A 25,708-nucleotide genomic window follows, 5' to 3' on the forward strand; every position below is an offset into this window, starting at 1 on the left:
GGTGCTTGGACACATGGGTTGTCTTTTTTTTTTGTTGTTGTAACATTTCGCTTCAACAGTGGATACAACAAGTGTTATGCAAATTATGGGAAAATTAACAATTTATTTCAAATTTTGACAAGCATTTATTAACAGCAGCAAATGCAGGACCCAGCAGTAAATGTTTTCAATTAAATTAATAAAACCACTTCAAGGGAAAATGTCCACACAAAGGCACACGTACATGATACATTTCACATGGTCTGGGGGGTGGGGCGGGGGGGGGGAACAAACATATGCACAAACTGGGAAGACTACATACTGTATTTCAGATGAAATGCGTGACCTTCCAAAAGTGGGTGTGTACACACGTGTACTAACTTGCACCGCACTGATGGGCCGAATGCACATAGCAGACATTCCTGTAACGAAAGTAAAACGTAACGCACACAGATCGGATTTTTGGAGCCAAGGAGCCGCCTGAAGTTGTAGGGCCTGTGGTTTTAGGGGCCTTGGCACAATGATTTAAATCCACATTTTTACTGTAAAAAGCAAACGCAGTTTACAGTGAATGTAGATCTGATCTCCCAAGGTCCCAATAATACTCACACACAGGTTAAATGGCCCTGTAGAGATGTTAACGCAGGCTTAGCTGCAGAAAGCTTGACTCATCCCTTGGTTATGCACTTGCACGCAATCTAGTGGTACTGTTAACACACCTCTCCAGAGTAACAGCATTTTGGAAGCAGTGTGAACATCAACTCAATTCCCCCAAACCCCGTCAAGAACAGAAAGCAAGTAGGAGAGTGGCAAAAATGGACAGAAAAATCACATGGACAAAGACAAGTACCTGTTAACTTCTTCTGCCACAAAAATATATTGTGCTCATTTGGTACATTCAAGGCACAGCTAAAATTGGATACACACACAAAGATCCCGACAAGCAGACTTGTCTTACTGTACCCAGGTGAACGTAATGACACTGCATACTTCGAACAGACCTCTTTAGAAAATGCAGTTGGCGCAAAGCCTTGAATTAGTGCAACGAGCAAAGCCTTTGCTAGCCCCAGGCTTCAGTCCCATACAAGGAAGGCAACGATTTCACGTTTCATACCGAAAGAAATACTTCTGCACACCAAATAAAGTAACAGCACTTAGCCACACGCCCTTCAAGAGACAGACAACAACTGTAGCTACACACCATCGATCTGAGATCCTGACCCCACTGCACAAGATTTCTGTGCAAAGTATATGCACAAACCACGGCTCTTTAAAATAGGATCTGCAATTCAATAATTTATCATAAAAATATACAGATTATTATTTACAACAAGACTGTACAAAGCATTGTACATTTATACAATGAAAAACACTAAATATTTCATGGCACATGAAATGCATTCAATTCTCCCTACGGATCTAGTGAAAAGCTCACTAGCACACGAGCATGCCCATTTTGGTAACTTCATTTCACACGCCACTTTGGATTTTTTGTATATGGCACAGATGTACAAAACTGAATTAAAAGGCTTAATTTTAGGATTTTAAAATTGTGGAGTTGTGAATTTACTGTCAAATCCACTTCAGTGTCCCCCCAGTTCAATGTAGTGAAGGACCAAAAAAAAATTTTTTTTAATTTTTTTTAAAAAGCAGCCAACTCCCATCTGAAAGCATACGCAAGGACAGAGAGACAGTATCTGGAGCTGCTGCGCATTCCCTCGTCACTGATTATAAATTTATAATCATATTTAGAGAGAAATGTAAAAATGTGGTAATGCTGGAGGAACAAAAGAAGTATAGAATACAAGAAATTTCATAGTAATGTGCGAGACCTACGCTTATATTAAACTCCCTTTTTAAAATGAAAAGCTTGTACGTCTTATTTCCCACCTTGTACGCTGAAAGGTACCAAACGCTCCGCAGCATCATAAGGAAGGGGGAGGGGGTAGGGGCAAACAAACCCCTCGCACGGTACGGAAAGCGGTCCCCGTTCCTTTGCGCTTCGAGTCTGCTTGCTTTCCAGTTTAGGCCATTTTAAAATCAGGACTGCCCCCTATCGGCTGCTTCGTGGAACTCTACCTGTGTACAGGTAGCACAGGCGCACGTGGCCTCGCAGCCTGATCGTAAACACCCCAGAGAAAACGTTGTCGAGGCCTTTATTTCTGTATTACGGTCAGTTTTTAACCCCAATGCTACAACTGTTCAGTCACTTGGGATAAAAAGGAGTCCCGAACGACAAATCCCACTGTACCCACGGCGGGACTAGGGAAATTCTCTTGTGACCGTAGTTTGCTGATCACATAGCTGAGGCCAAACGATCAACTTAAATCGTGACTCAACTGAGACCCCCCTTTTCGCAGTAATGAAAAATTGAAATAAAGATTAACTGGTGTACTAGTGTTCAGATATTTGTCAGTGTTATTCAGGCTGTAAAATGTAAAAATGTGGTAATGCTGGAGGAACAAAAGAAGTATAGAATACAAGAAATTTCATAGTAATGTGCGAGACCTACGCTTATATTAAACTCCCTTTTTAAAATGAGAAGAACTTTATACCACTTGTTACCATTTAAAGAAAAAAATAAAAATGAATGATGAAATCAACCGGCAAGAGACCCCAGGAAAAGTCTTTAAAGCTGATGACCCCTGGCACGCAAGGTCACCTCTCGCACTTCCATCATCTGGATGTAGAATGTCAAGCACCTGAAGGTTAACATTACACTGAATGAGAACTTCACCATTACATTTAAACATACATCTTCAGAGATGAGAGGCTGTACCGGCACTTAGCATTGCTGCCCACTGATTTCATCAACAATATTCGGAGGTGGAAAGTTCAGGAGTCAGAAGGTAAAAAAATTGTAGCCGTAGAAGCTGTAGCGTTTCTTCCATCCATGAACTCAGCCAGCTGATTTCAGCAATTAGTTCCACCGCCTGGCTAAAGAATTGTGCCAATTAAAAATCCAGGTGATTGGACTTTCTGAACGTGGATTTTCCACCCCTAACAATATTGACCTGATATCCAAGACCAACTTGGACTGTTTGAACTGTTGTCCCCGGCGAAAGTCAGTGCAGATGACGAACGCACATCTGCGGTACTGTAGGACGACCGGCCGCAAAGCCGAAAGCCAGCGATCTGACAGGCGGAACACCCGAAGCCGCAGAGCGCTAACTTACAAACCCAGCATTTGGGAAGCACTTCAAAACACGGGTGGACAGCGCTTACATTGGATGCTTGCGTAAAACAAACAAAAGTTCGATTTTTGCCGTTGTACGTGGCATCCACTGACCAAAATGCATTTTCTTTGGTTTTCACAACTTCTGAAATAAATGATCAACATAAGGAAAAACTTTTGATGTTACGAGAGTGTACAGGCAAGGTAGTGGCCACCAGTTCCTGAAGAGCCCGCTTTGGCAGGTAGGTTGAAGGTTCGTTGTGGCCCACAATTCAAGTTCACTTGGGCAAGGTCCCTTTTTGATTTGCACAATATTTTAAACCGTCTTACGAGTGGAAATTTAAAAGGCCAGACATCTGGGGGGGGGGGGGGTGTCGTCCCTTCGCCCCAGATTCTTAAGGGGCGCACTATTCCTCTTCTCTGGCCTCCACGCCGTTGCTAAGGAAGGCCTCTTTTTCAGGAAGCGTGGCCTCCACGTTGGGCGTGTGGGGGGGCTTGTCCTCGCTGCTGTCGGAGTCGGCCGCGCCCTCCGTGCTGTTTCGAATGCCGTAGGCGAAGTAGATGACGAACCCTGAGGGGGGCGAGAGAAGAATGTGACTGACGCACTGCGCAGAACCCGTCCGCATAGCTGCATAATGGCGGCGAAACGGCGGAGCGACATTTCCCGCATTCCGTTCTCTGCACCGACAAAGCCCTCCCTCCAGCTGTAAGGGAGGGGAGGCAAACTGCTCCCAAATGCATTTTAAACCCAGAGGTTTCCCAATGTTAAAAATGGAGAAAATGTGGGGGGTGTTGTTGCCCCTCCCCCCTTTTCCAATATCCTTGCTTAAGTCAGGGGTGTCCAATCTTATCTTATCCTAAAAGGGCCGATGTGGGTGCAGGTTATTGCTTTAGCCAAACACTACAACACCCGATTCAACAGTAACTAATCGCGGCCTTCGATCAAGACTTTGGTAAGTAGAATCAGGTGTCTTGGTGACGCGCTAAAACCTGCACCTAACCGGCCCTTTCCAGATAAAACGACTGTTATGGGTTCTTATTTTCAGCTGCTCTGGAGAATCTGATAAATGACCAAATGTCAAACCTCAATATTAAATTGCAAACCGATTCGGTCAGTCTCTTCAGAAGATTTGAATAAAGCGGACGTGGTCAGTGATGATAAACTGCGTCTTGTGGATTGCTGGCTATGACTGTCAGCTGGACTGTGGTGATGAGGCTTGAATTCAAGAGGCTTGGGAAGTCAGGGAAAACTGTGAACGTATGCAAGGTTGCGAGATGTGAAGCTTACCTATGACCATCCAGAAGGCGAAACGTATCCAGGTGCCTCTGCCCAGCTGCATCATCAGGTACACATTAATGAACATGCTGGCCACGGGGAGGAAGGGCAGGAGGGGGACCTAAGACAGACAGAGACACACATTAACACACTGCGTTTGTGTGTTCTGCAGTCTTTTTGCTTTCTTAACTTTTGTTTTTTTTTAAAAATTTTTAAGGGGGGGGGGGTATATGTAGCGCAGTCCATGTGTGGGATATGGGAGGGGAGGGATAATTATCATAATTCATAGTCTCACGGCCATTTTGTAGATAATAAGACGCATGTTTTTGAGCTAAGGTTTTGAAGGGATCTTGCGATTCTACCCCTGGTGAAGATAGAAAGCGGACGTTCAGCCTTGGCCAGCCTGGGTCTCTTATGGGTGTAAACCTCAGGTTTCACCATGATAGGATACGATTTCAATTCACGAGGCAACAGTTTCGTATTTGCCAATATGCTATGATTATGATCCAATACGGTGGGAAATTATCAATATATATGATCCAGCCGACATGATCACGATTTAAATCAGCATCCAGTATTTAAAATGAGCAATTGGCCCATGTCTGGCCCAGTCTTTTGCAAAGTACTAAAATGTGGGAGGAGCCACAGACCTTGAATGACAGCTTGGCTTTGCTCTCAGGCTGCCTCCAAATGACCATGGTGATCGCCAGACAGCCCACAGCCAAGATGACTAGCACTGTCAAGGACCAAGCCGCCATCCCACCCTGGACCGCCACCACACAGAACAGGAATATCAGGAACCCTGTGGAGGAACAGGAGTGAGAGGGAGGGAGAAAGGGAGGGTAGTGGGGGAGGGAGAAATGGCAAATATCTGGAAGTCAGCTGGTTGAGCATGATGGGGGGGAAAAAAACTAAGCCACATCGTGAGAATTCCCAAAAACTGAATGAGAACTGGCACCGGGGTGCGTTGTGACTTTCGTGCAGCGGGCATGGCGGGGTCTTACCCAGCAGGCTGGTGCACACGTTGACTACGAAGCCGGAGATGGCCGAAGGGTCCGGGTTGGAGGGGTAGAGCACGACGCCCAAGGTGAACTGTTCCTCCACGTCGGGCAGGATGCCCACGCTGGTGTTGCTCACGGACTCGTTCATCTCGCAGTCGTCCTGCATGTTGGCCATCTGGTACACCGAGTTGGGCTGTTCCGGCTGGTACCTGGAACAGAGAAGAGGGATCATAACACCTGGAACCAGATGCCCGACCTGCTGCCGGTAACACAAAGGGATTAACGCATGAACACAAGAACAGGAACTAAATGACTAACAAAAAAGAAACTTGTGAAGAACTTACTACATTTTATAGTGCGCAAAGCAATTACATGCTCTTATCCAGCGTGACTTGCGCCATTATTTTTTCATGCAATCTCTTCACAGCTGGATATTCACTGAAGCAATTTACATTAAGTATGTTGTTCCAAGGGTAAAATGGCAGCCGCATTCCAGCTAGGAATCAAACCCACACCCTAAGCATTATACAACAACTTCAGTCATGATTGATTTATGGCACGTTTTCCTGAATGGACATTCAGGTACAGCACCATTAAAAGGTGCTCACCTGAGAACAAGTACACAGGCGGCCACCAAGGTGTAAGCAAGCAGTGTGCCGATAGACATCAGGTCAACCAGATCCTTCAGGTCAAACAGGAAAGCCATGATCGCTGTGGAAAGAGAGAGGGAAACAATCCAGTTACACATGAATCATTACAAAAAGCCCTTCAAGCCCAGAGCACAATTGGTACAATTTCAGACCCAAATGGTAACTTATGTATTTGAGTTATTGACATTCTGAACGTATATGCAATTAATCACTGCATTTATGATCATTTTGATCTCACAGGGTCCAGTGCTTATGGACTCTGCCCTTAATGCAGTAACTGCAGGCCAGTGCAAACAATCTGTGGTTAATTTCACCAAGATCACATTCACCCATGGGTTTCGCTTCAGCTTACAGGAGAAACTGCTGATGAAATCAGGCATTAGCTAACAAAATTAAAAGCGTTAAATCACTCTAACGGTGCACACACCTCCCAATAATTACCACAGGATAACTACCACATTTGCAGTCTGTACTGGGGATTTTTGCATATGCAAGAACATTTTCCAGGAAAACCCAACTGCTATTAGATTGTTTTAGCATAAATATTACAAGTCGCATGTTGAAATCAGAGCGGGTTTTCATTGGTCAGTGCAAAGTGGAACCAAAACGGAACCGCAGCACAGAGGCGCGTCTCGCCCTCTGGTGGCCACCGGTGTTATGACGGTGGCCGAAGCGACGCTGCAGCTGGACACCCGAGCTTACCGCACATGACGCCCGCCACCATTGTGGAGACGATGGGCGTCTTCCTCTCGCTCACCCGAGCCAGAAACGAGAAGAGCAGCCCATCCCTCGCCATGGAAAAGATAATGCGTGGCAAGGGGAACATGGATCCCAGCAGACTGGGAGGGGTGGGGTAAGGTAGAGGGGTACAGATTTTAAGAACAAAAGTGTACTACTCTGTACGCCGAGACACGGTCTCAACCACTGCAGTTCGGTGTGCATCCGAGGCCTGGACACGCCCGTATTTCTACCACAGCCGCGGCGAGAATCGCCAGGAAGTACCCTCCCCCTCTTCTCGCACCCCGCACGTCCGAAACAGCAACTGAGGACCAAGGCGCCAAAAGCACCCACGCGTCACAGCTTTTGCACTTTCTGAAAACTCACAGCGAGGGAACAGAAATCGAGAGCGATAAAGCGGAAACACTATTGGTTCAGGGGGGACGTTTAGGACCAGAAATTTCTAGAATTTAAAAAAATATATAATTTAAATCTTGATCAAATATGCTAAAAGAAATGGGGGTCCAGCCGGATGCACTCGGAACGGGTGCGTTGAGAGTGTGTAGGCAGGGTGTTCCTGTTGAGGGGGGGGTGGGGGTGGGGAGGGGATCCAGTGTGTTAGTGGGATTGCATCCCAGCCTCACCTGCCACAATGCCTGCGGTTAGCGTAGCGATTATGGGGGTTTTGGTTTTGGTGTTGATTTTGGCCAAAAATTTGAAGAGCAGGCCGTCCTCCGCCATGGCCCAGATGACCCTGGGCATTGGGAACATGGAACCCAGCAGGCTAACGGGGGGGAGAGGGAACAAGAGAGCAGCCCATGCAAGTCAGCACAGTACAGTCACATTTAAAACAACGCAGGAACAGCAGCTAACTGAAATGGGCTAGAATCAAGTCAGTTCTATTAGTGTACAAGAAACTTCCACATTCCATTTAAACCATTAACCATTTCTTAAATGACACCCCAGGAAAATTGTCGCAACAACATATCTCATTTCATAGCAGAGCAGCCTCTTTTGGCTGCAATCCAGGCAACCCATGTGCACTGCTTGTATACATACAGGTTTTCAGTGGAAACAATGATCTAATTCTATACTGAAAGGAATGCTGTTGAACAATCAACACTTTGCTATCTACCATCTACAGCAGGAGCAGCCAAATATAATTGGCACATGTAGTTTAGGCTTCATTTCTCAATATCAACAGGAGCAAACAGGAACAGCTAACGTACAACTTTACATTTTGACCATAATTCTAATATGACTGCTGGCCTCTGTTCTCTGGCGCATGGGGTGAATCTGCTGGATAGGGTTTTGAAGGATAAATCAGAAATTTCAATTCAGCCAATTCCAGCACATGAACTGACATGCAATTCTTGTTCTATTGCCTTTTCTTTTTCCTCACCAATTATTGAACTGAACTGACAAATGACATGACATCCCCCCCCCCCAAGATGGGCGCACACCTTCCCTCACCTGGTGGACAGCGCGCAGAGGGACCCCACGGCCACGGCGTAGGTGGCCCCCTCCCAGCCCACGTACTTGAAGGCCACGGGCAGGGGGCTGTTCTTGTCCAGCAGGTAGTACGGCATCATGACCGTGAGCGCCGCCGACACGCCGAAGTACGCCACGAAGCAGATGAGCAGCGACGCCACGATGCCGATGGGGATGGCCCTCTGCGGGTTCTTCACCTCCTCTCCTGGGGGGAGGAGGAGACGGGAGGGGGGGGGGGGGGAGAAGAGGAGAGAGGAGGTGAGGAGCGTTAGAGAGGCTCCAGTCCAGTTTCCCTTACATGCACGTCACCAGCGGGGATTCACAAATGTGGAGATTATCGAGTAAGGTTCTCAAGTAAGGCATGACTGTCCCATCAAACGACCCACTGATGTATTTTAAACGAGCAATATGAAATAATCCACCATTAAATAACATTTTTCTTGAAGTATGGAGGATTTGGGACAGGAAAGTTTCATGTAGGTTAGATTGAATCCTATTTTAGTGAATCACTATATAGTCTCATAGCAACACTGAAGCATGTTTTATCAGGTAGGGGCACCAGCCCAGCCTGCCCTAAAGGTTGAACTGTTACTATTGTTTTGTGAGTCAGGGCAGCACTATTTGAACATCTCCTTTTGTAACGAGTCTGTGGTTACTTATCACTGGCCGTCAGAGAGGAGAACTCATGCCAGGAGCGTGAGCGCAAGGGCGGCCCGTTTTTGGGCTTGTCCACACCCTGGAGCTTTCAGGCTCGCGTAGGAGCCTGGTACTTCCTGTCTGACCGGCCCTCGGAACGGGACCGTGGTGGGGGAGGGGCACGGTCTTACCCGTGGTAGCGATGCAGTCGAAGCCCACGAAGGCGTAGAAGCAGGTGGCCGCCCCGGACAGGACCCCGCTGAACCCAAACGGAACGAACCCCCCGGCGCCCAGGCTCTCCTTCGAGGGCAGCAGCTGTGAGAAGCTGGGTCACACAGTCAGACCCGTTAGCAAACGCATGCGTCCCTGTGCTGAACATGTGCTATGAATAATATACACAAACGCACGCGGTTGTGCCAAGTAGTTCTCATTAGCAAACAACAAACTGTTCTATGATTTAACAAGGACAAATTAAGGCATTTGGGGAATTTTGTACATTAAAGCAAACAGTTTGTTGAACATAAGTTCTGCATATTGGGGAGGGGGGAGGGGGAGGCAACGCCTCTCCCGACTGCTTGCTTCTCACTCACTTGGCAGCGGAGGAGTTGGTGACGTTGAGGATCTCCTCGGGCACGATGTTCCAGTTCTTGAGAGAGCCCTTCACCAGGCCAGAGACGACCACGAACAGCAGCACCAGCACGTTGATGCAGGTGAACACCTTGTTAACCATGGCGGACTCTTTCACACCGAAGGCGAGCACGCCTGAGGAGAGAGGGCGACCGGACACCGCCAGGTCAACAAGTGGCGCACTCGGTAAATGCTAAACTTCCATCACATTCAAAAAAGGGTCACATTTTTTTTTCCCCAAATACCACAAAAATGGCACAAGTATAACACTGAGCAGAGTAACACCAGGGTCACATTTCATATCAAGACATTCTCTGGAGGTCCTGAAAGGGAACCTGAAGGATTTTCTTTGGCTAATCTGATTTGTTCTGGTTAGTTTTAGTCATTGAGTGTAGCAGGTGTTACGCGACTGGTACAGTTAATGTTAGTTTGAGTTAGCCCCACCTACATGAGATCATTAGCTGCCGGACATAAAATCTCTCCACCTCCCTTTCCGCAGACAATGCTCTCTTCCTGTCCAGAGACAGAGACGGGGAGAGAGACGGGCAGGGCGCTTACCCGTCAGGATGAGGATGATGACAACAGCGAACATGTCTGGATACTCCGCCAGGATGCCGGGCACCTTCATGGCCATGTGGACCCGGCAGAACTCCCCGATGTGGTTCCCGATCAGCTTGTCAAAGGTGGCGCTCCAGGCCCGTGCTACGCTCGACGTTCCTGAGACACATGTGGGGAGAGAAACAAAGCTCAAACAACTCTACGCTCAACGTTCCTGAGGTAGAGAAGGGGGGGGGAAGCTCTAACAACAACACTAAATTTTCTTGAGGTAAATGTAGGGGTAAACACTACTCAAATGCTTGAGTTTCCTCATAAAACAAAGCCTGGATCTCCATTTCACACAAGCTACGTGGCAAAAAGTTATGTGGACACCCGTTTCGTATTAGTGGGTTTGGTTTCAGCCACACCTATTGCCAACAGGTGCATAAAATCAAGCATACGGCCATGAAATCTCCATAGACAAACACTGGTAGTAGAATGGGTCATACTGAGGAGCTCAGTGACCGTCTGTGGCATAGGCATAGGATGCCACCTTCCCAACAAGTCAGTTTGTCGAATTCCTGCCCTGCTAGAGCTACCCCGGTCAACTGTTTCTGTGAAAGGGAAACGTCTAGGAGCAACAACAGCTCAGCCACAAAGCAGTAGGCCACAAGCTGACAGAACAGGACTGCCGAGTGCTGAAGCACAAGTAAAAATGATTTGTCACTCACTCCCGAATTCCAGACTGCCTCTGGAAGCAATGTCAGCACAAGAACTACGTTGGGAGCTTCATGAACTGGGTTTCAATTGCCAAGCAGCAGCATGCAAGCCTAATATCACTATGCGCAATGCCAAGCGTCGGCTAGAGTGGTGTAAAGCACACTGCCAATGAACTCTGGAGCACTGGAAACGCATTCGCTGGAGTGATGAATCACGCTTCACTATCTCGCAGTCTGACGGACGAATCTGGATTTGGCGAATGCCAGGAGAAGGCGTTGCCCGAATGCGTTGTCAACTGTAAAGTTTGGTGGAGGGAGGAATAATGGTCTGTTTTTCATGGTTTCCCTTAGTTCCAATGAAGGGAAATCTTAATGCTACAGCGTACAAGGACATTCTAGAAAATTGTGGAAATAGTTTGGGCAAGGCCTTTTCATGTTTCAGCATGACAATGCCCCCGTTCACAAAGCAAGGTCCATAAAGAAATGTAGATGTAAAGAAATGGTTTGCCGAGTTTGGTGAGGAAGAACTTGACTGTCCTGCAGAGCCCTGACCTCTACCCCATCAAAGACCTTTGGGATGAATTGGAATGCTGACTGCGAGCCAGGCCTTACACACCCAACTTCAGTGCCCAACCTCATTAATGCTCTTGCAGCTGAAAGGAAGCCAATCCCCACATCCATGTTCCAAAATCTAGTGGAAAGCCTTCCCAGAAGAATGAAAGCAAAAGTGGAAACCACTCTACATCAATCCCCCAGTTTTGGAATGAGATGTTCAACAAGCACACATGGGTGTGATGTTCGGGTGTCCACATACTTCTGGCCATGCAGTGTACACGTGTCGTCATATTCCAAAGTCCCTACTCTGCCTTTCCATCTCTAATCTGTTCATATCGGATAAACAACCTCCAATATTTATAGATCATCCTCCCTGAAATACAGGTATATTTATACACAACATGCATACACAAGTCTGCACCTAAGGGACAGTCTCTTCCCATCTGTCTCGCATGTATAGCAGAGCAGGAGCTGTAAAGGCTCCCGAACGCGCGCTTCTCACCGATGATGTAGGCGAGGATGAGGTTCCAGCCGGTGATGAAGGCCCAGAGCTCGCCCACGGTGACGTAGCTGTACAGGTAGGCGGAGCCGGTCCTGGGCACGCGGGCGCCGAACTCGGCGTAGCAGAGGCCCGCCAGGACGGACGCCAGCGCGGCGATGAGGAAGGAGAGCACGATGGCGGGGCCCGCGTTCTCGCGCGCCACGGCGCCCGCCAGCACGTAGACGCCGGCGCCCAGCGTGCTGCCCACGCCCAGGGCGATCAGGTCGAAGGTGCCCAGGCAGCGCGCCAGGCGGGAGCCCTCCGCATTGCAGTCCACCACCTTCACCCTTAGCAGCTGCTTCCCAAAGCCCTTCAGCATCTCCAGGGCCATGGCGCGAAGGTCAAGGGTCACGGGTCACAGGTCAAGGGTATACGAATAAACCTGGAGAGGAAGAAGAGACTAATAAATATTTTGATCTCATTGATATGCTATTTCTCTAAGTTTTTCTTAGAAAACTTCTAAAGTTCCTCAGTCTTCAGTAAGAGGTGAAGGCCCCAGCTGACCAATTGCCACTCCTCTGCCCCCTTGAGTGGTGTGTTCAGTTATGGAGATTTTATTTTTCCCCCACGGGGTTAAAAAGCATTAATGATGCATTATATTAATGTCTCCACTACATTTTAAAAATCCGTCATCCGTGGCAGTCCATCACAAGGTGAAAGTCAGACGCGTATTCACAAAGCAATCACAAGGTGAAAGTCAAGACGCGTATTCACAAAGCAGCTGCGTGGTTCAACACGAGGGAAGAGGGGTCAGCTGCCACACCGGACGTCTCAGTCAGTACGGCCCGTTTGGAACACCAGCCTGCAAATAGAACGCTGGCGCCTCACGTGACTGGGCTGTTCCGAGCCGCCGCGAGCGCCACCGGAACACCGCAACCGCCAGGTGCTCTCCCGCTGGATGTCCGAAACCCGCCGCCGTCCCCCCCCCTCGTTCACGCTCCCGCAGACACTGCTGCCGACTCCACAGCCCTTATCCCCCAGCTGCCACGGCAACCCAATACCGTCTCACTTCAAAGGGGGAATTTCCCTAGAATGTAACTTCCTTATCAGTAAAATACAGCAATTATGGAACAATGCTTCTGGCTATTCATCTGATACCATAACTTCCCGGATGCATCTCACCAGGGCAAACCACACCCAGGGACGCCATAGGGACTCCTAGATGAGTCATGCCTTAGCAACTGGAAATGCAAAGTATCATCTGCAGACTACAGCTCGGAGAAATGAATAGTTTCCCCAGCAGGAAAGGGATCCAGGAGACACAATGACATTAGATTAGGATCGATGACACAATGCCATTAAATCAGGACGTAGTTCCTTTTAAAGACTGATGTATCAGTGCTACCCCTCTGCCCAAGTCCATCAACCTGCATTAAATTCCTCACTGAACACAGGTCTCATATGTCAGGCCAGCACACACAACAAAACAATGGCACAGGGTCAACCACCTCTAATAAAGATTCACTTTTCCACTTCCATCACCGATTTAATGAGTGCTTTTATTTTCTGCCCTTGTGAAACGCCTTCTCAAACCCGGGAGGAGAGCCCAAAAGCAAGGTTCCTTTAATATTTCATCGCGTGGAACCTGTCTGACGACATCAGGAAAGTGAGCGTGAGGCACAGCCAGTTCTGCAGCACTGTCCTTCACTAAGCACACACTGTGGAGAACGGGGCAGGAATCTCTAAACACTGCTCTCTTTGCTCAGGCTGTGGAAGGGCAAAGAGGTGACCTCGACCTAGGCAGGTTTAAAACGCTACTAAAATATTACTAAAAAGATTTTTTTTTTTTTTTTTTAACACTGCAAAACGTTTAGCATGTCATGATATTCACTCAGTTTAGCAGCCAGTGGTAGTCCAGCATGCTTAAGGAGGATTAACCTCGATTGGGGTTTCTGGTGAGAAATGTGACTTGGTTTCGTCAGGAAAGTGCCATTTCGACGCGAGATGCCCCTGTGAGACCGCACCAGGCCTCACACCCGTTACCTAAAAGACATTTCTTATTTTTATTTAAATTTTAAACCTAAAGAGTTAGAAGTGTTTTAAAAACAGATTTTTGCCCAGGTCTGTCTAGCACTGAGCCCTGATTTGGGGGGGTGGGGGGCGGGGCAGGGGTGGAACAGAGTCACGAGGATAGGGGCGGGCATTTGACGTGGTCCTCGTCCCACCTTCTGTCCCCACCCTGCCCCCTCCAGGCATGCAGGAACATGAGGCATTACGAATAAGGGGAGTGACACTCTCCCCCTCCCATATTTAGGTGCTGTACTCATAGAGATGCAGCAGACTGGGGGGTGGGGGGTGGCGGGTGGCATGCTCAGGCCTGCTTGTGCCTCCCCTGCTGCCTGGTTGAATTAAACAGGTGGGCTGGGAGGGGGCACGGCCCCCGTCGCCCTCCAATCAGCAGCGAGGACACTCGCTCTGTGGGCTCCGCCTACAACCCGCACGTGTTCCGGTTTATTCAAGTTCACAATTCACTCGGGGCTTCTGTTTTCATTATGATCTCAGCAGGGGGGAAAAAAAAAAACATCAGGCATGCTGGTCATGAGACAGAGAGAGCTAGTAAATGCATTAAATACATGAACTGCACATTAATCTAAAAATGAGTAACATTTCCCTGTTACTCAACCAAGCAAACGTTAGTAAAATGGGATTAACCATGAATCCAAAACATGTACCCTGTAACCTGTGTGATTGCTGGATTAATGTATGATTTCATTTCTTTATATTGGTACATTTGCTGATTTATATCCATCTATTCATATCTGGCGGTATAAGTGTAATTCATAGTTGCTTGCCGTTTGAGTCTATTTTTTTATTGTGTTCTGAGAAATTCTTCAATGTGACGCATGCAATTCTCTTCCCAAACCATCACACGGGAGAAACTTGGGGCACCTGGGTAGAAGGGACAACTAGAGCACTCAGATTACCAGCATTATCTTCACCACAGTGATGTTCTCTCACTGCTGAAGAACGCAGTTCCAGTCCATGCAGTTGGGTCTGCCCAATGCCAAAAATCCCCAAACGTCTCAGATGTTCGGTGTGAAGCAAACCATTGTCAGATGTCCTCCGTGGGGCTTGTGAAATGGATAACAGCACAGTAGCCGTGGCCAAGGAATTTAAGTTCAGACAATGAACTTCATCAATCACGGAACAGTATTGGCAAAGAAAAAAAGAACTTTAGCCCAGCCTTTTATGCTAGAGGAGCTTCAAGGCCATCCCCACCCCCCAAACCAAAAATCAAACCGAACAATGATGATGATGATGCATTCCTTGCCCATCCCACCCAGAGAATGAACAGGTCACTGTCTTCGGTGATTTAAAAAATGTTTTTTAATAAGACAAAAATGAGGCCCAGTAGACTTTAAATGCCAATATTACTGGAGGGAGGGAGGGAGGGGCAAGAATGTGAAGGGCACAAAACAAACCACCACGAGACACAACAGAGGACGCTGACAGCACAGCACCTTGTGACAGCAGCTGTTGGGGGAGGAGAGGCTTGGGCAGGTCTTTGGGCCCTGTGCCAGATTTATACCTCTAAACAGCTCTGACCTTCCCACACAAACATCCTCACACCTGAACCATGCCCAGCCACGATGGCACAGCTGCCTGGCTGAACACCGCCGAGAACAGGCCCTACGTTTGAATCTACGCGCTGGTGAATACTACTAGAAACACCTACAGCACACAGGAGCCTGATGTGGGAGAGCTTCACGCCAGTCCTCGGCTACATTTAAAACGCGCTGGATGCCAGGGTCACGTCTTCGCTTACACACACATGGCTTACGCCACAGACCCATGAACCTTAACCCTGGTTCTGGAGCCACACAGGTTTTAGCTTCAATTCAGATCCAAGAAATCGGTCCTGTATAGGCTAATTGAATGCTTTTCCATTGCCTCCATATTATTTTCAGTCCATTACAGCTCGTACTGCTCTCTCTCAAATGCTCGGTGACAATTCCTTTATTTGGAGCGCTGCATTTTATTTAACAGACTGATTTCACAATGCTTAAGCAAAAATATGCCATTTTCTTTGGCACTTTTAACCGACTGGTACAGTTTTTAATAGGACTGAAAGATGATCACAGTTCTCCCTAAAAACTCCCTTTTCAGAAGAACCCAGAGGTGACAGCAGACTCCTAATGGTCTTATACAGTCATCAAGTCATGCCCCCTTTGTAGGAATTTCATGGGCTAGACTAGTCAAACTAGAATGAGGCACAAGGATATGATAGACCAACAACATCAAGATAACAATACAAGTGCAATATAAGTGCTGGATGAAGATACGAGTGTAATATGAAACTATTAGCAGATAAAGATAGAATAACCTGTGTATATACTGAAGCAATCCTAGATTGGGACTAGCCTGTAGAGCAGTGATGGAGTTAATCCAGGTACAGCTTGAAGAGATGAGTCTTCAGACCATGACAGAAAATGGGCAGCTACAGAGTTGCTCGTAAAGGAGTGCATTTTTCTTTACCTCCACCCCGTGCCCTCACTAGTTTGGTCACACTATAAAACTTCTGTTGAACTGACGCATTTTTCCTATTAATTATGTGGGTTGTCATACCAGTTTAGGAAAGAACGTCAACGATCAAATCATACTTGTGCCACTTGTTAATGTCGGCCATCTTACTTCTCTGAATTACTGCTTCTCCAGCAACTGTACAGCAGAGCACTGTTCATTTGCAACTAGCCCCGAGACCAACTCCAGCACAGTTATGGGTCCATTTAGGTTTTTAGGGGGGGAATAAGCTTTTGCATGCAAGTCTGCAGAATTTAAAGGTCAAATGCACTCAGGTTCAAGAAAGGGGGGAGAACCACCATCCACCCCCCCTCCCAAACCACTCACGTGTTACTGGTGCCACCAGCTCCTGTGCACTGTTGTGAATGTGACCTTTCCACTTTGGTTACTTTATGACAGCCCTCCACTCCCAGCCATGTGGTCGGGGTGGGCTACAGTGAACCACGGTACATTTACTCTGTCAACACAAATGTAGCCCACGGGTGACAGGCAGACTGCAAGAGGGTACAAACAGTACAGTCGGTGGGAAAATGTATCGCGTCATAACCCTGTACCGGAATAGTTCAGTCACTGGTTGTAAATGTACACGCACATAATAAATTGAGGCCTCATAAAATTCTACTATGAAATAACCATGTGAAATGACTGCAGTCCTGCTATCTAAATCAACAAAGACTCCTGCTCTTTCCCTTTCAGAAGTGCCAATTGGTTGATAAATGATGATAATCATACAAACGACTTATGATTTCACCTGTTCATTTGTAATATGTTTTTTGAGATGCTTTTTTTTTTACTACAGAATTGTGTATAAGAGAATAAAATGGTGTTGTGTCTTCATGGGTAGGCTACTTCCTTAAAGGCAGGGGTCATCAACTGTATCCAGAATGGCCGTCAACTTTATCCAGTTTGTGTGTGCAGTGCAGATATATTGGATACTTCCAGACGCCTCTGATGACCAGCTGGCTCTACAGTGCCTGGTATGGGGCAACTGAGGTTAAATGTATTCCTCAACACTTAAAAGTACTTCAGTCACCCCACCCCGAATGCTGTACTTTGTGTCTAAAATGTAAAACATGCCAGTTTATCAAATCATCAAACATTAGGTAAATATATTGACATGCATCATTTGTTGGCACTGTTCCTTCTGTTCCTTTACTGGTAAAAACTGTCACTTCCCACTACTCTCTCCAAACCCTCCACCCAAAGTGGTGTGGCCCACATATTACAACTATGCAATCTTGTTTCGTTCTATACAATGTAAAAAAGTACTTCAGTCACCCCACCCCGAATGCTGTACTTTGTGTCTAAAATGTAAAACATGCCAGTTTATCAAATCATCAAACATTACGTAAATATATTGACATGCATCATTTGTTGGCACTGTTCCTTCTGTTCTTTTACTGGTAAAAACTGTCACTTCCCACTACTCTATCTATACTCGTTCTATACAATGCATCGTCTTGTATCCACGGCCTCATTTATATGCAGAATTGCTTGCCCCTTACTCATCTTTAACCCACGTTTGAGGGATTTCATCACGCAAATGTAATTTTACACGTGAATTGTTTATGCACAGGATGTGTTCTGAAATAATCGTTGGAGCATAAGCTAAATGTATGGCTGCACTGGATTTACTTAAGAGTCATTGACTAAACATTCCATTAGTCAATCACATAAATCGATATTATTAGGACGACTGCAACGTTAAACTTGCCGTTACTGCTCGAGTTACACGGAAAACATCTGTACCTGTAGGCCTACTGCTTGGTGCGGAAAACATATGGCCGAGAACGTCAATATGGCCCACGTCATAAAAATGACGCTGGGAACGTAAGTGTATTTAATGAATTTGCTGTAACCATTCAAGGCTCAAACTTCACCTTAGTAACTTCGAATGTGAGATTCTTCGCATCCAAAGTAACGCGGCGTCTCTTTCAAACAATTTATATTCACTCATATTGTGTAGCTTACCAATATTAATTTCTCGCCAATGTATAGGCTACTATACAATACCTACACATTCTATATTCTATCCAGCACAAAACTTGTTGGTGCAATGTATCGCCACGCTTTAAACGGAGAATGCGACGAGCTATTACCGAGCACCGCTAGTCAAACTAAATTAACAAAAATTATTCAGCTTGCTTAGCTAGCCAACTATACTCTAAACTTAAATTCTGTGGCTAATGAAAAATGCGCCGCCACGTAATGTGTATTGCTCAACTAACTTTCTAGCATTACTCTGTCGTATGGCCAACTAAAAATATCCAAATAAAATGTTTAAAGTTCGGATTACTCATGAATTAAAATGCACTACTGCCACACTGGTAAGACTGATTGCGTGGTTACCCACGCCTTTTCCTACAGCAATGGAGATGCACGCGTGCTTTGGCTATCTATACTCAGTTCACCAAATACCGCCTCTAAACGACTCCGCGAAGGAAGTTGTGGCAGTTCCTTCGGGGAGTCCTTTCCTAATTTCAGTAAATAAATACATTACCGTAAATAAAATAAGAAAACAAAATTAGACAAAACTATACAACTTTTTAATGCTAAACTACAGACGATCAAAGAAACCCCGTATCAGCCACAGCAGACAACTGCTTTGCTATGTTGCATCAGCTTAAAATGGATCCTGGAAGACCATGTGCATCGCTGTGTGTGCGCGCTCATCGACATAATAAATAGGAAAGTTAAATTTCACGAATAAATAACCCGATTAAACGAGAACAAACATCACAAAAAAAACGGCAATTCGCCATAGAATCATTAATCAAAACACGAAAAACGTGTTTCGATGTAAATATTTTGAAAAGAACGAAACGGGAGCGGAAGCCTTACCTTGTGAGCTCGGTCTCAGATGCAAAAAAAAAAAAAAGTGAATCGCCCAAGGTTAGTTGTCTATAAACGCTTTCAGAGTGTCCGGACGTTCTGGTTTGTTGGCTTTTCCTTGATACCACAACACTGTTATAGCTCTCCAGACGGATTTTGTAGGCAGTTTGTTGGGGGTACTGACAAGGGGGATTGTTGCATGGTCTCTGGGACCCGCCCAAACATTTCCATTGGTCTATCGAACACGTGCCATGTAGGATAGTTTGCATCAGCGTACGCTCAGGTCATACATAGCGTCTACTATAAATAAGCAAACGACGGAAGCGCAATCAGTAGATGATGCCTTTCTTTGAGCGCGGGCAAGTAAGAAAAAAGGCGCGCGCGGGTGTGTGCCAGTCCTGTGTGCATGGTGTTTTCCGGTGGGAAAGTGAAAGCAAAGGCCAACATCAAGACCAGACACCGCTCCGTTAATTTAATTTTGCACGGCTAAATGGGGGTGGGGGATCAACAGAAAAACAGCTGTTTTTGTGGAATGGTAAAACATACGCATGTACTAAATACAATAAAATAAAAACTGTATTTTTGTCTGATCTTTTCATCTCAAACCCAAATGTCAAGTTTACCGAAAATACGTTTTCATTACCATTACCGTACTTTTGGTAGGCACTATGCAGTGCGGAATTTTTTTGGGCAGTGACAATTTGTTTTGACTCTGTACTCCAGTACAGTGGATTAGAAATTAAACAAATATGAGGTTAAAGTGGAGAGTGTCGCTTTTTTAGGGTATTAGCATATTGACTTATTGCCTGTAGGAATTTCAGACTTTTTTTTATAGACAGTCCCCCTTACTCAAAAGTAATTGGGTAATTGGCTGCTCAGTTGTTTCTTGGTCTCAGCTGACACATTCATATATATTTTTCATATTGACGCATTACATTTACAAAGCACATTAATTCTAAGGTGTCAGTTGCCCCAATCTTTAGTTTCATGTTAACTTATAAAGTGAAGTTTTTTTTTAATCATGCATATTGTATTGTGTTTATTTAACAGGGACAAAGCACACTAACATTTCTGTAAATGGGTATATATAGTATAGATATTTAAATTTGAAATATACGTTTATACAATATATTAATACAATATTTAAATGACTATTTACTCCTTATGCATTAACATTAAGGGTGTAACGATACAACTTCATCACGATACGCTACGATAGTGATACTCTGAACGATGCAAAATGTTTATAAAAATTTATAACAATGATATAATTAATTAACGATTAATCAAGATACGATGAGATTGGCTGCTATGTGAATTTGACCATTAGATTTGACAGATCCCAGCCCACTCCACTCGACCAACACTCTAGAGATCACTGAAATAAACAGAATGACTTCAGCGCCTAAAATAGGTTTGCCATGTAAATTAACAATTCATCACAATACAATCGATTCAATGTCACATTGATGCAGCTGTACCGTGCCATTTGCATCGCCATGCACTGACATTTCATTACACCACCAATTAACACCATCAGCCCCTTGTGTTAGTATGGTAACTTAAGCAATTGCGTTTTCATATATTTCCATATTGGTATGTCTATCAAATTTGCAATCATATTTTAAAATATGTATACAAAAAGCATTCTTGTGGATGGTTACAGATGCCATTTTGTCTCAGTCATTTGGATACTGCAACCCACATATTCAAAGCGAACCATGACAGTTTTTTTTTTTTTAATGCTTACCTCATCTTCTCCATGTCGATTCTCTGGCCGATATTAGCTCATGGAGGGAGTTTCGCTTCATCTGCCTCCAGTGTGGTCTGGAGAGAGGTGGTTGCCTTGACCTCTGTGGTGAAGGGGCACCCTTATTTTATCACGAATAATGTGAGTGGTAGCTGTGTATGTGTTTAATTACACCTGATTTTTATTTAGCTATTAATTTATTTTTTGCCATGCTCCCCCCACCCCTTACCTCATAATTAAAGCCAACAGGTGCACCCAAGAAGAACCTCAGAGAAAAATGATGAAATTTTCAGAATCCTATCAGAAATGGTTTGTATACCAACCCACAGCCATGCTATTTCTATTGCCAAAGAAAATCCTGTACCTTACTCCATTTTAAAGTCAGATTTAGTTTGAAATTAGTAAATGATATGGGTGCTTTATTTGAAAAAAAAAAACAAACAATACTTTTGTGTCTTTCCTTTTAGATGTTAATACATCATTACCATCTCTTCATCCCCTCTGTGTTGATAAGCCTGCTTATTTGCATCAATTATGACATTGTCAGCTTCAGTCAGTGGAAACAAACATCTAACGGGTATTACAACCAACTGTGCATGAATTAATCTGGTGTTCTACTGATGATACTTCTGCTTAATTTCCCCCTGGTGTTCCTCCAAAATAATATTTATAGTTGTCTTTGTCACAAATGCTCTCCATGGAAGTGCACATTTCTAGTTATAAACCTGGAGCTTTGATCAAGCAACAAGTAAAGAACAGAAAAACTGAAACGGCAATTTAAAGTCATTTGACTGAGAGTGGGGTCATTGCGGCCAGTAGCATCTGTATGCACCCTGGCATAGCAGGGTCTGGATCTGGCAGGAGGAGCACGGAACCAGATATACAGGAACAGCAAATAAACTTGCGCTTAGTTTACTCAACTGATAAGACTTGGGGAATGTTCCAGACTATTTCTTAAATGCGAGACTGATAGGCTGAAGGGAGCCCCCCACCCCCCAGCCTCCCCAATCCCACAATGAAGCGCTTCAGGAGGTGAGAAGCACCATGTAAATGCAATTCAGTCTAAAGTCTAAGCTTTTCGTTATGATAAGGGTAATCAAATATAGCTTCCCCCCCCCCCCCCCCCCCCCCCCTTAAACGTGAGTATATTGAACCTATGATGACTTCCATATGTGGGAGCCCAGTAAACCTCACTGAAGATCCTCAATTTAAAAAAAAAAAAAATATGAATGCCCAGGTTTCCGAGAAGAGCTCAAGAGTTTTTAAACTGGGACGTGTGACTGCTCTGAGCAGCATGGCAGGATCAAACAAATTCTCCATTAAAATAATTTAATTTCCATACAGACAAAAAAAAAAATCACTCTTCTGAAGTTGCACCGCACTGAAATGCAAAAGTAGAATCATGTAGTGGGGTGGTTAGAGCGGCAGGTCCTTCTGGCAGAAATCTTGCCTGTCGTCACTTCAGCAAGACAAACAGAAGCATGCTTACTTTGTGCTCTGCTTGCTTTGTGTTCTGTCTGCTGGCATAAATGATTAATGGAATGGGTGTGTTTGTATAAAGATAAGGATATCCAGTAATAAGGTAAATGTCATTATCAAGGTTTCTTATGTAAATGCAAATATTGCTGTGGGTGCAACGTCAGTCGACATAAAAGGTAGGGGAGAGCTATGTAAAATGTCCACCACCAGATGGCAGTATTTGCCTGCAAGTTTGCAGTTGCTGCTTAGCAAAAAAATAAATGCACTCTTTGCACCAACAACAAGAGGAAAAATTAATTTCAGTTCTTGGTACATGCAAATCATATACACAATCATGCATTGAACGAACACACGCACACACACACTTACACTTTCCATTCTTTTGAAAGATTAGCAAAGATATCAATAGGATGCACATTGACAATGGGAGTCTTCATCACTAATTAGCAACACTAATTACATTATTTAGTGTTTTTAACAGATGCTTTCATCTAGAGCAGCTTGCACAGCTTACATTGGTTCTATTTATTTTACATGCAGTCTATTTACAGAGCTGAATATTTACTGACGCGGTTCATGTGGAGCACCTTGCTCAAGGTACAAGGCAGCGTCCCACCTGGGAATCAAGCGCACATCCTGGAGCCGTAAGCCCGGTTTCCTAACCGGGACGCTACACTGCCGTGCTGGAGTCAAACCTGCAGCATCTTCACCACGGGCTCAGTCCTTTCACCAGTCTCTCTCTAACAACTATGCCATCCATACTCACTGCGAATGTCGGCATGCTTTTAAAATCCGTCAACTTTTGCCAGACTTCGGAAAATATACTCTGCCCTCAGCCAAAATACAGCTTCCCCCTGGATATCAACACGCTCTGCATTCAGCTCAGAGCCAACATGGCCACCCATCTTTGTACTGGTTTCAGAGAAATGAATGTTAGCGAAAGCCAACGGGGATCACACTGAGGGAACCACAGATTTGGCTAACGAAAGCAGCTGAAAAGATAAACTAGTGTTATTTTGTTGCTGAATTTTGCTCTTGTTAGCACATGAACAAAGTAACCCAAGAAAAATGGTACCACAGTAGTGCCCTTTGGACTGGTCAGCAGAGATTAGCAGAGATGCTTAATGTGTGTCTGTGTGTGTGTGTGTGTGTGTGTGTGTGTGTGTGTGTGTGTGTGTGTGTGTGAGAATGTGTTTTGAGAATAAAGTTAAAACACAAAAACAACTTAATCAGACTAAAGCAATCAATGCATGTTATAAAAAAAATCTAGCCTTAATTGTTCAAACCTATCAGTGGATAAACTGACTCAGGGATGTGTATTTACAGACTGGCTAAAGTTCTTGTTCGGAAATTTTTACCAATTAAGAGGCAAATGATAAACTTCAGGTAAAATTGCACTTCATATTGAAGCTGGGGGGGAAGGATAATGGGGTAGCCAAGGTAACCTATTCTTGTGCTTTCTCAGTTTAATTTAGGAACTGCAGTAAAAATCGGAATGGGTGAGAGACAAAATGAAAGACCTTACCTCCCCTACCTCCTAAGTGTCCTCTTACAGTAGAGTGCTACTCCCAATTTTTGAAAGGTGCTATAAATAAATATAAATGATTTTTAATAAATTGAAACTCAGTGTTCAGGACACCAGTTGCCCAATACTTAGTTCACCACCCTTGGAATATTAACTCAAAATTTATATGAATATCAAAGCCTGCCATATTATACAATGGCATGCAGAAATGTTCAAACCAGTGAAGTGTGATTTAAAGAAATCTGGTCAATCTGACATGGCAAAAGCTGCAAGGTGGGAAATGCCTGCTTTGAATCGTGAAAACCACACACTGGCCAAAATGAAGCAGACCTCACATACCCGATGACAAGTGTGTTGTTTCATACCAATTTCGAGTGCAGCTAAACTGAGGTTAGACAGAGCTGACTGATCTGGAGCTACTGGTGTTGTTTTTTTTGTTGTGATAATGGTCAAGGAAAGTTAAATGGTTAATTGAACCTAAAGATTGCAGGTTCAACTCAGAGGTAGGACACTGCCCTTGAGCAAGGCACTTATCCTGTATTGCTTTAGTATATAGATAGTTGTATAAATGGATATGATGCAAAAAAAATGCTAAAGCTGAGCAAGTCCATCTGGAAAAGAGCATCTGCTAAATCGCATGTAACGTAATGCATCTCTTCCAGGTTTCTCTGTTCATTTGAACCTGTCATACAGATGAGTAACACAGAGAGGTAATCAACAATAATTCATTGCTCAATGGGGCCTAGAACCACTAATTAAACCAGCTGCGACATCTGCCGCAAATTTGCTTGAAGGAAAGAACTTAGTAAAAATACCTTCATGCTTACCTTTTCTCTCCAAATATCTACTTCCTTCAAAAAGAATACTTTAAGAATATTTTAGGATAAGACAATAGCTGAGAGGCTTACCTTGTGGGATTAGCACAGAAGATGGTTCAGCACTGAGGTCAGAGCCAAACCGCGGCGCTACCTAGCAAGGGACATAAACGCCAAACCCAAGTCCCCTTTAATTAGTAGTTCAAATAAAAAAAAGGGTCATCCGATCAATATTTGTAGAAGCCAAGCTAACAAACTAAAGTATTAGCTGATTAATCAGTGGGATTAATACATTGCAGCCATAGTTCACGCTTCGGTAAACTCTCTCGAAAAAACCCCCAGGCTAGCTCTAAACGGCAATTACCTTTTTTCTCCTCAAGTTTTTCCAAAGATAATTAAACTCTTAAATCAACAGTCATCTCCTGAGTGGAATGAGAAAGGGGTTGTTAGCAGATGGGCAGAAGAAGCCCAAAGGTAATGCGCTACTCTCCAGAAAGTGTAAGATGGACGTGCATTAAAGGTGCAAATAAAGACACGTTAAACCCACTCGTGTTTGGGGCTGCTGGGTGGCTCATCCCATTAAGGCCATGATCCAGTGTGAGGACTGGTGTCACCCAAGGAACTGGGGAGAGGGATTTGATTGGCAGGGATGACCATGAGTCACTGCTCCCAGCAACCCCAGCCCTTCAATTAGGCACCCGCAATCTGTCTAGTCTTAAGCTGTCCAAGAGACCTCATGGCCATAGGCATCCATAAGTGACCATCCCAACTACAGGTGCTGCAAGGGCAAGTATAATCAAACAAGCATATGGGAGTAGAGTTTCAACCTTACTGGACTGAACAAGGCTTTACAGAAAGGTTCTGGGATAAATGAGTCAAGAC

At 45.0% G+C, this 25,708-nt stretch overlaps 1 protein-coding gene across 1 annotated transcript; it reads right to left on the reverse strand.

Annotated features, from left to right (window-relative positions):
- Positions 1 to 83: 83 nt before the first annotated feature.
- LOC118209614 (high affinity cationic amino acid transporter 1-like) lies at positions 84 to 19,500 on the reverse strand. The gene is made up of 12 exons (XM_035385099.1): positions 19,267 to 19,500; positions 11,866 to 12,286; positions 10,111 to 10,269; positions 9,516 to 9,687; positions 9,117 to 9,250; positions 8,272 to 8,494; positions 7,443 to 7,582; positions 6,040 to 6,142; positions 5,435 to 5,640; positions 5,081 to 5,232; positions 4,443 to 4,551; positions 84 to 3,725 (listed from the first exon to the last, which is right to left on the reverse strand). Exons 2-12 carry the CDS (start codon positions 12,233 to 12,235, stop codon positions 3,562 to 3,564), a joined length of 1,932 nt encoding a protein of 643 aa, XP_035240990.1. The 5' UTR covers positions 12,236 to 12,286; positions 19,267 to 19,500; the 3' UTR covers positions 84 to 3,561.
- Between the last annotated feature and the right edge of the window lie 6,208 nt (positions 19,501 to 25,708).

Source organism: Anguilla anguilla, chromosome 12, assembly GCF_013347855.1.
Source record: "Anguilla anguilla isolate fAngAng1 chromosome 12, fAngAng1.pri, whole genome shotgun sequence".
Classification (NCBI taxonomy): Eukaryota; Metazoa; Chordata; class Actinopteri; order Anguilliformes; family Anguillidae; genus Anguilla; species Anguilla anguilla.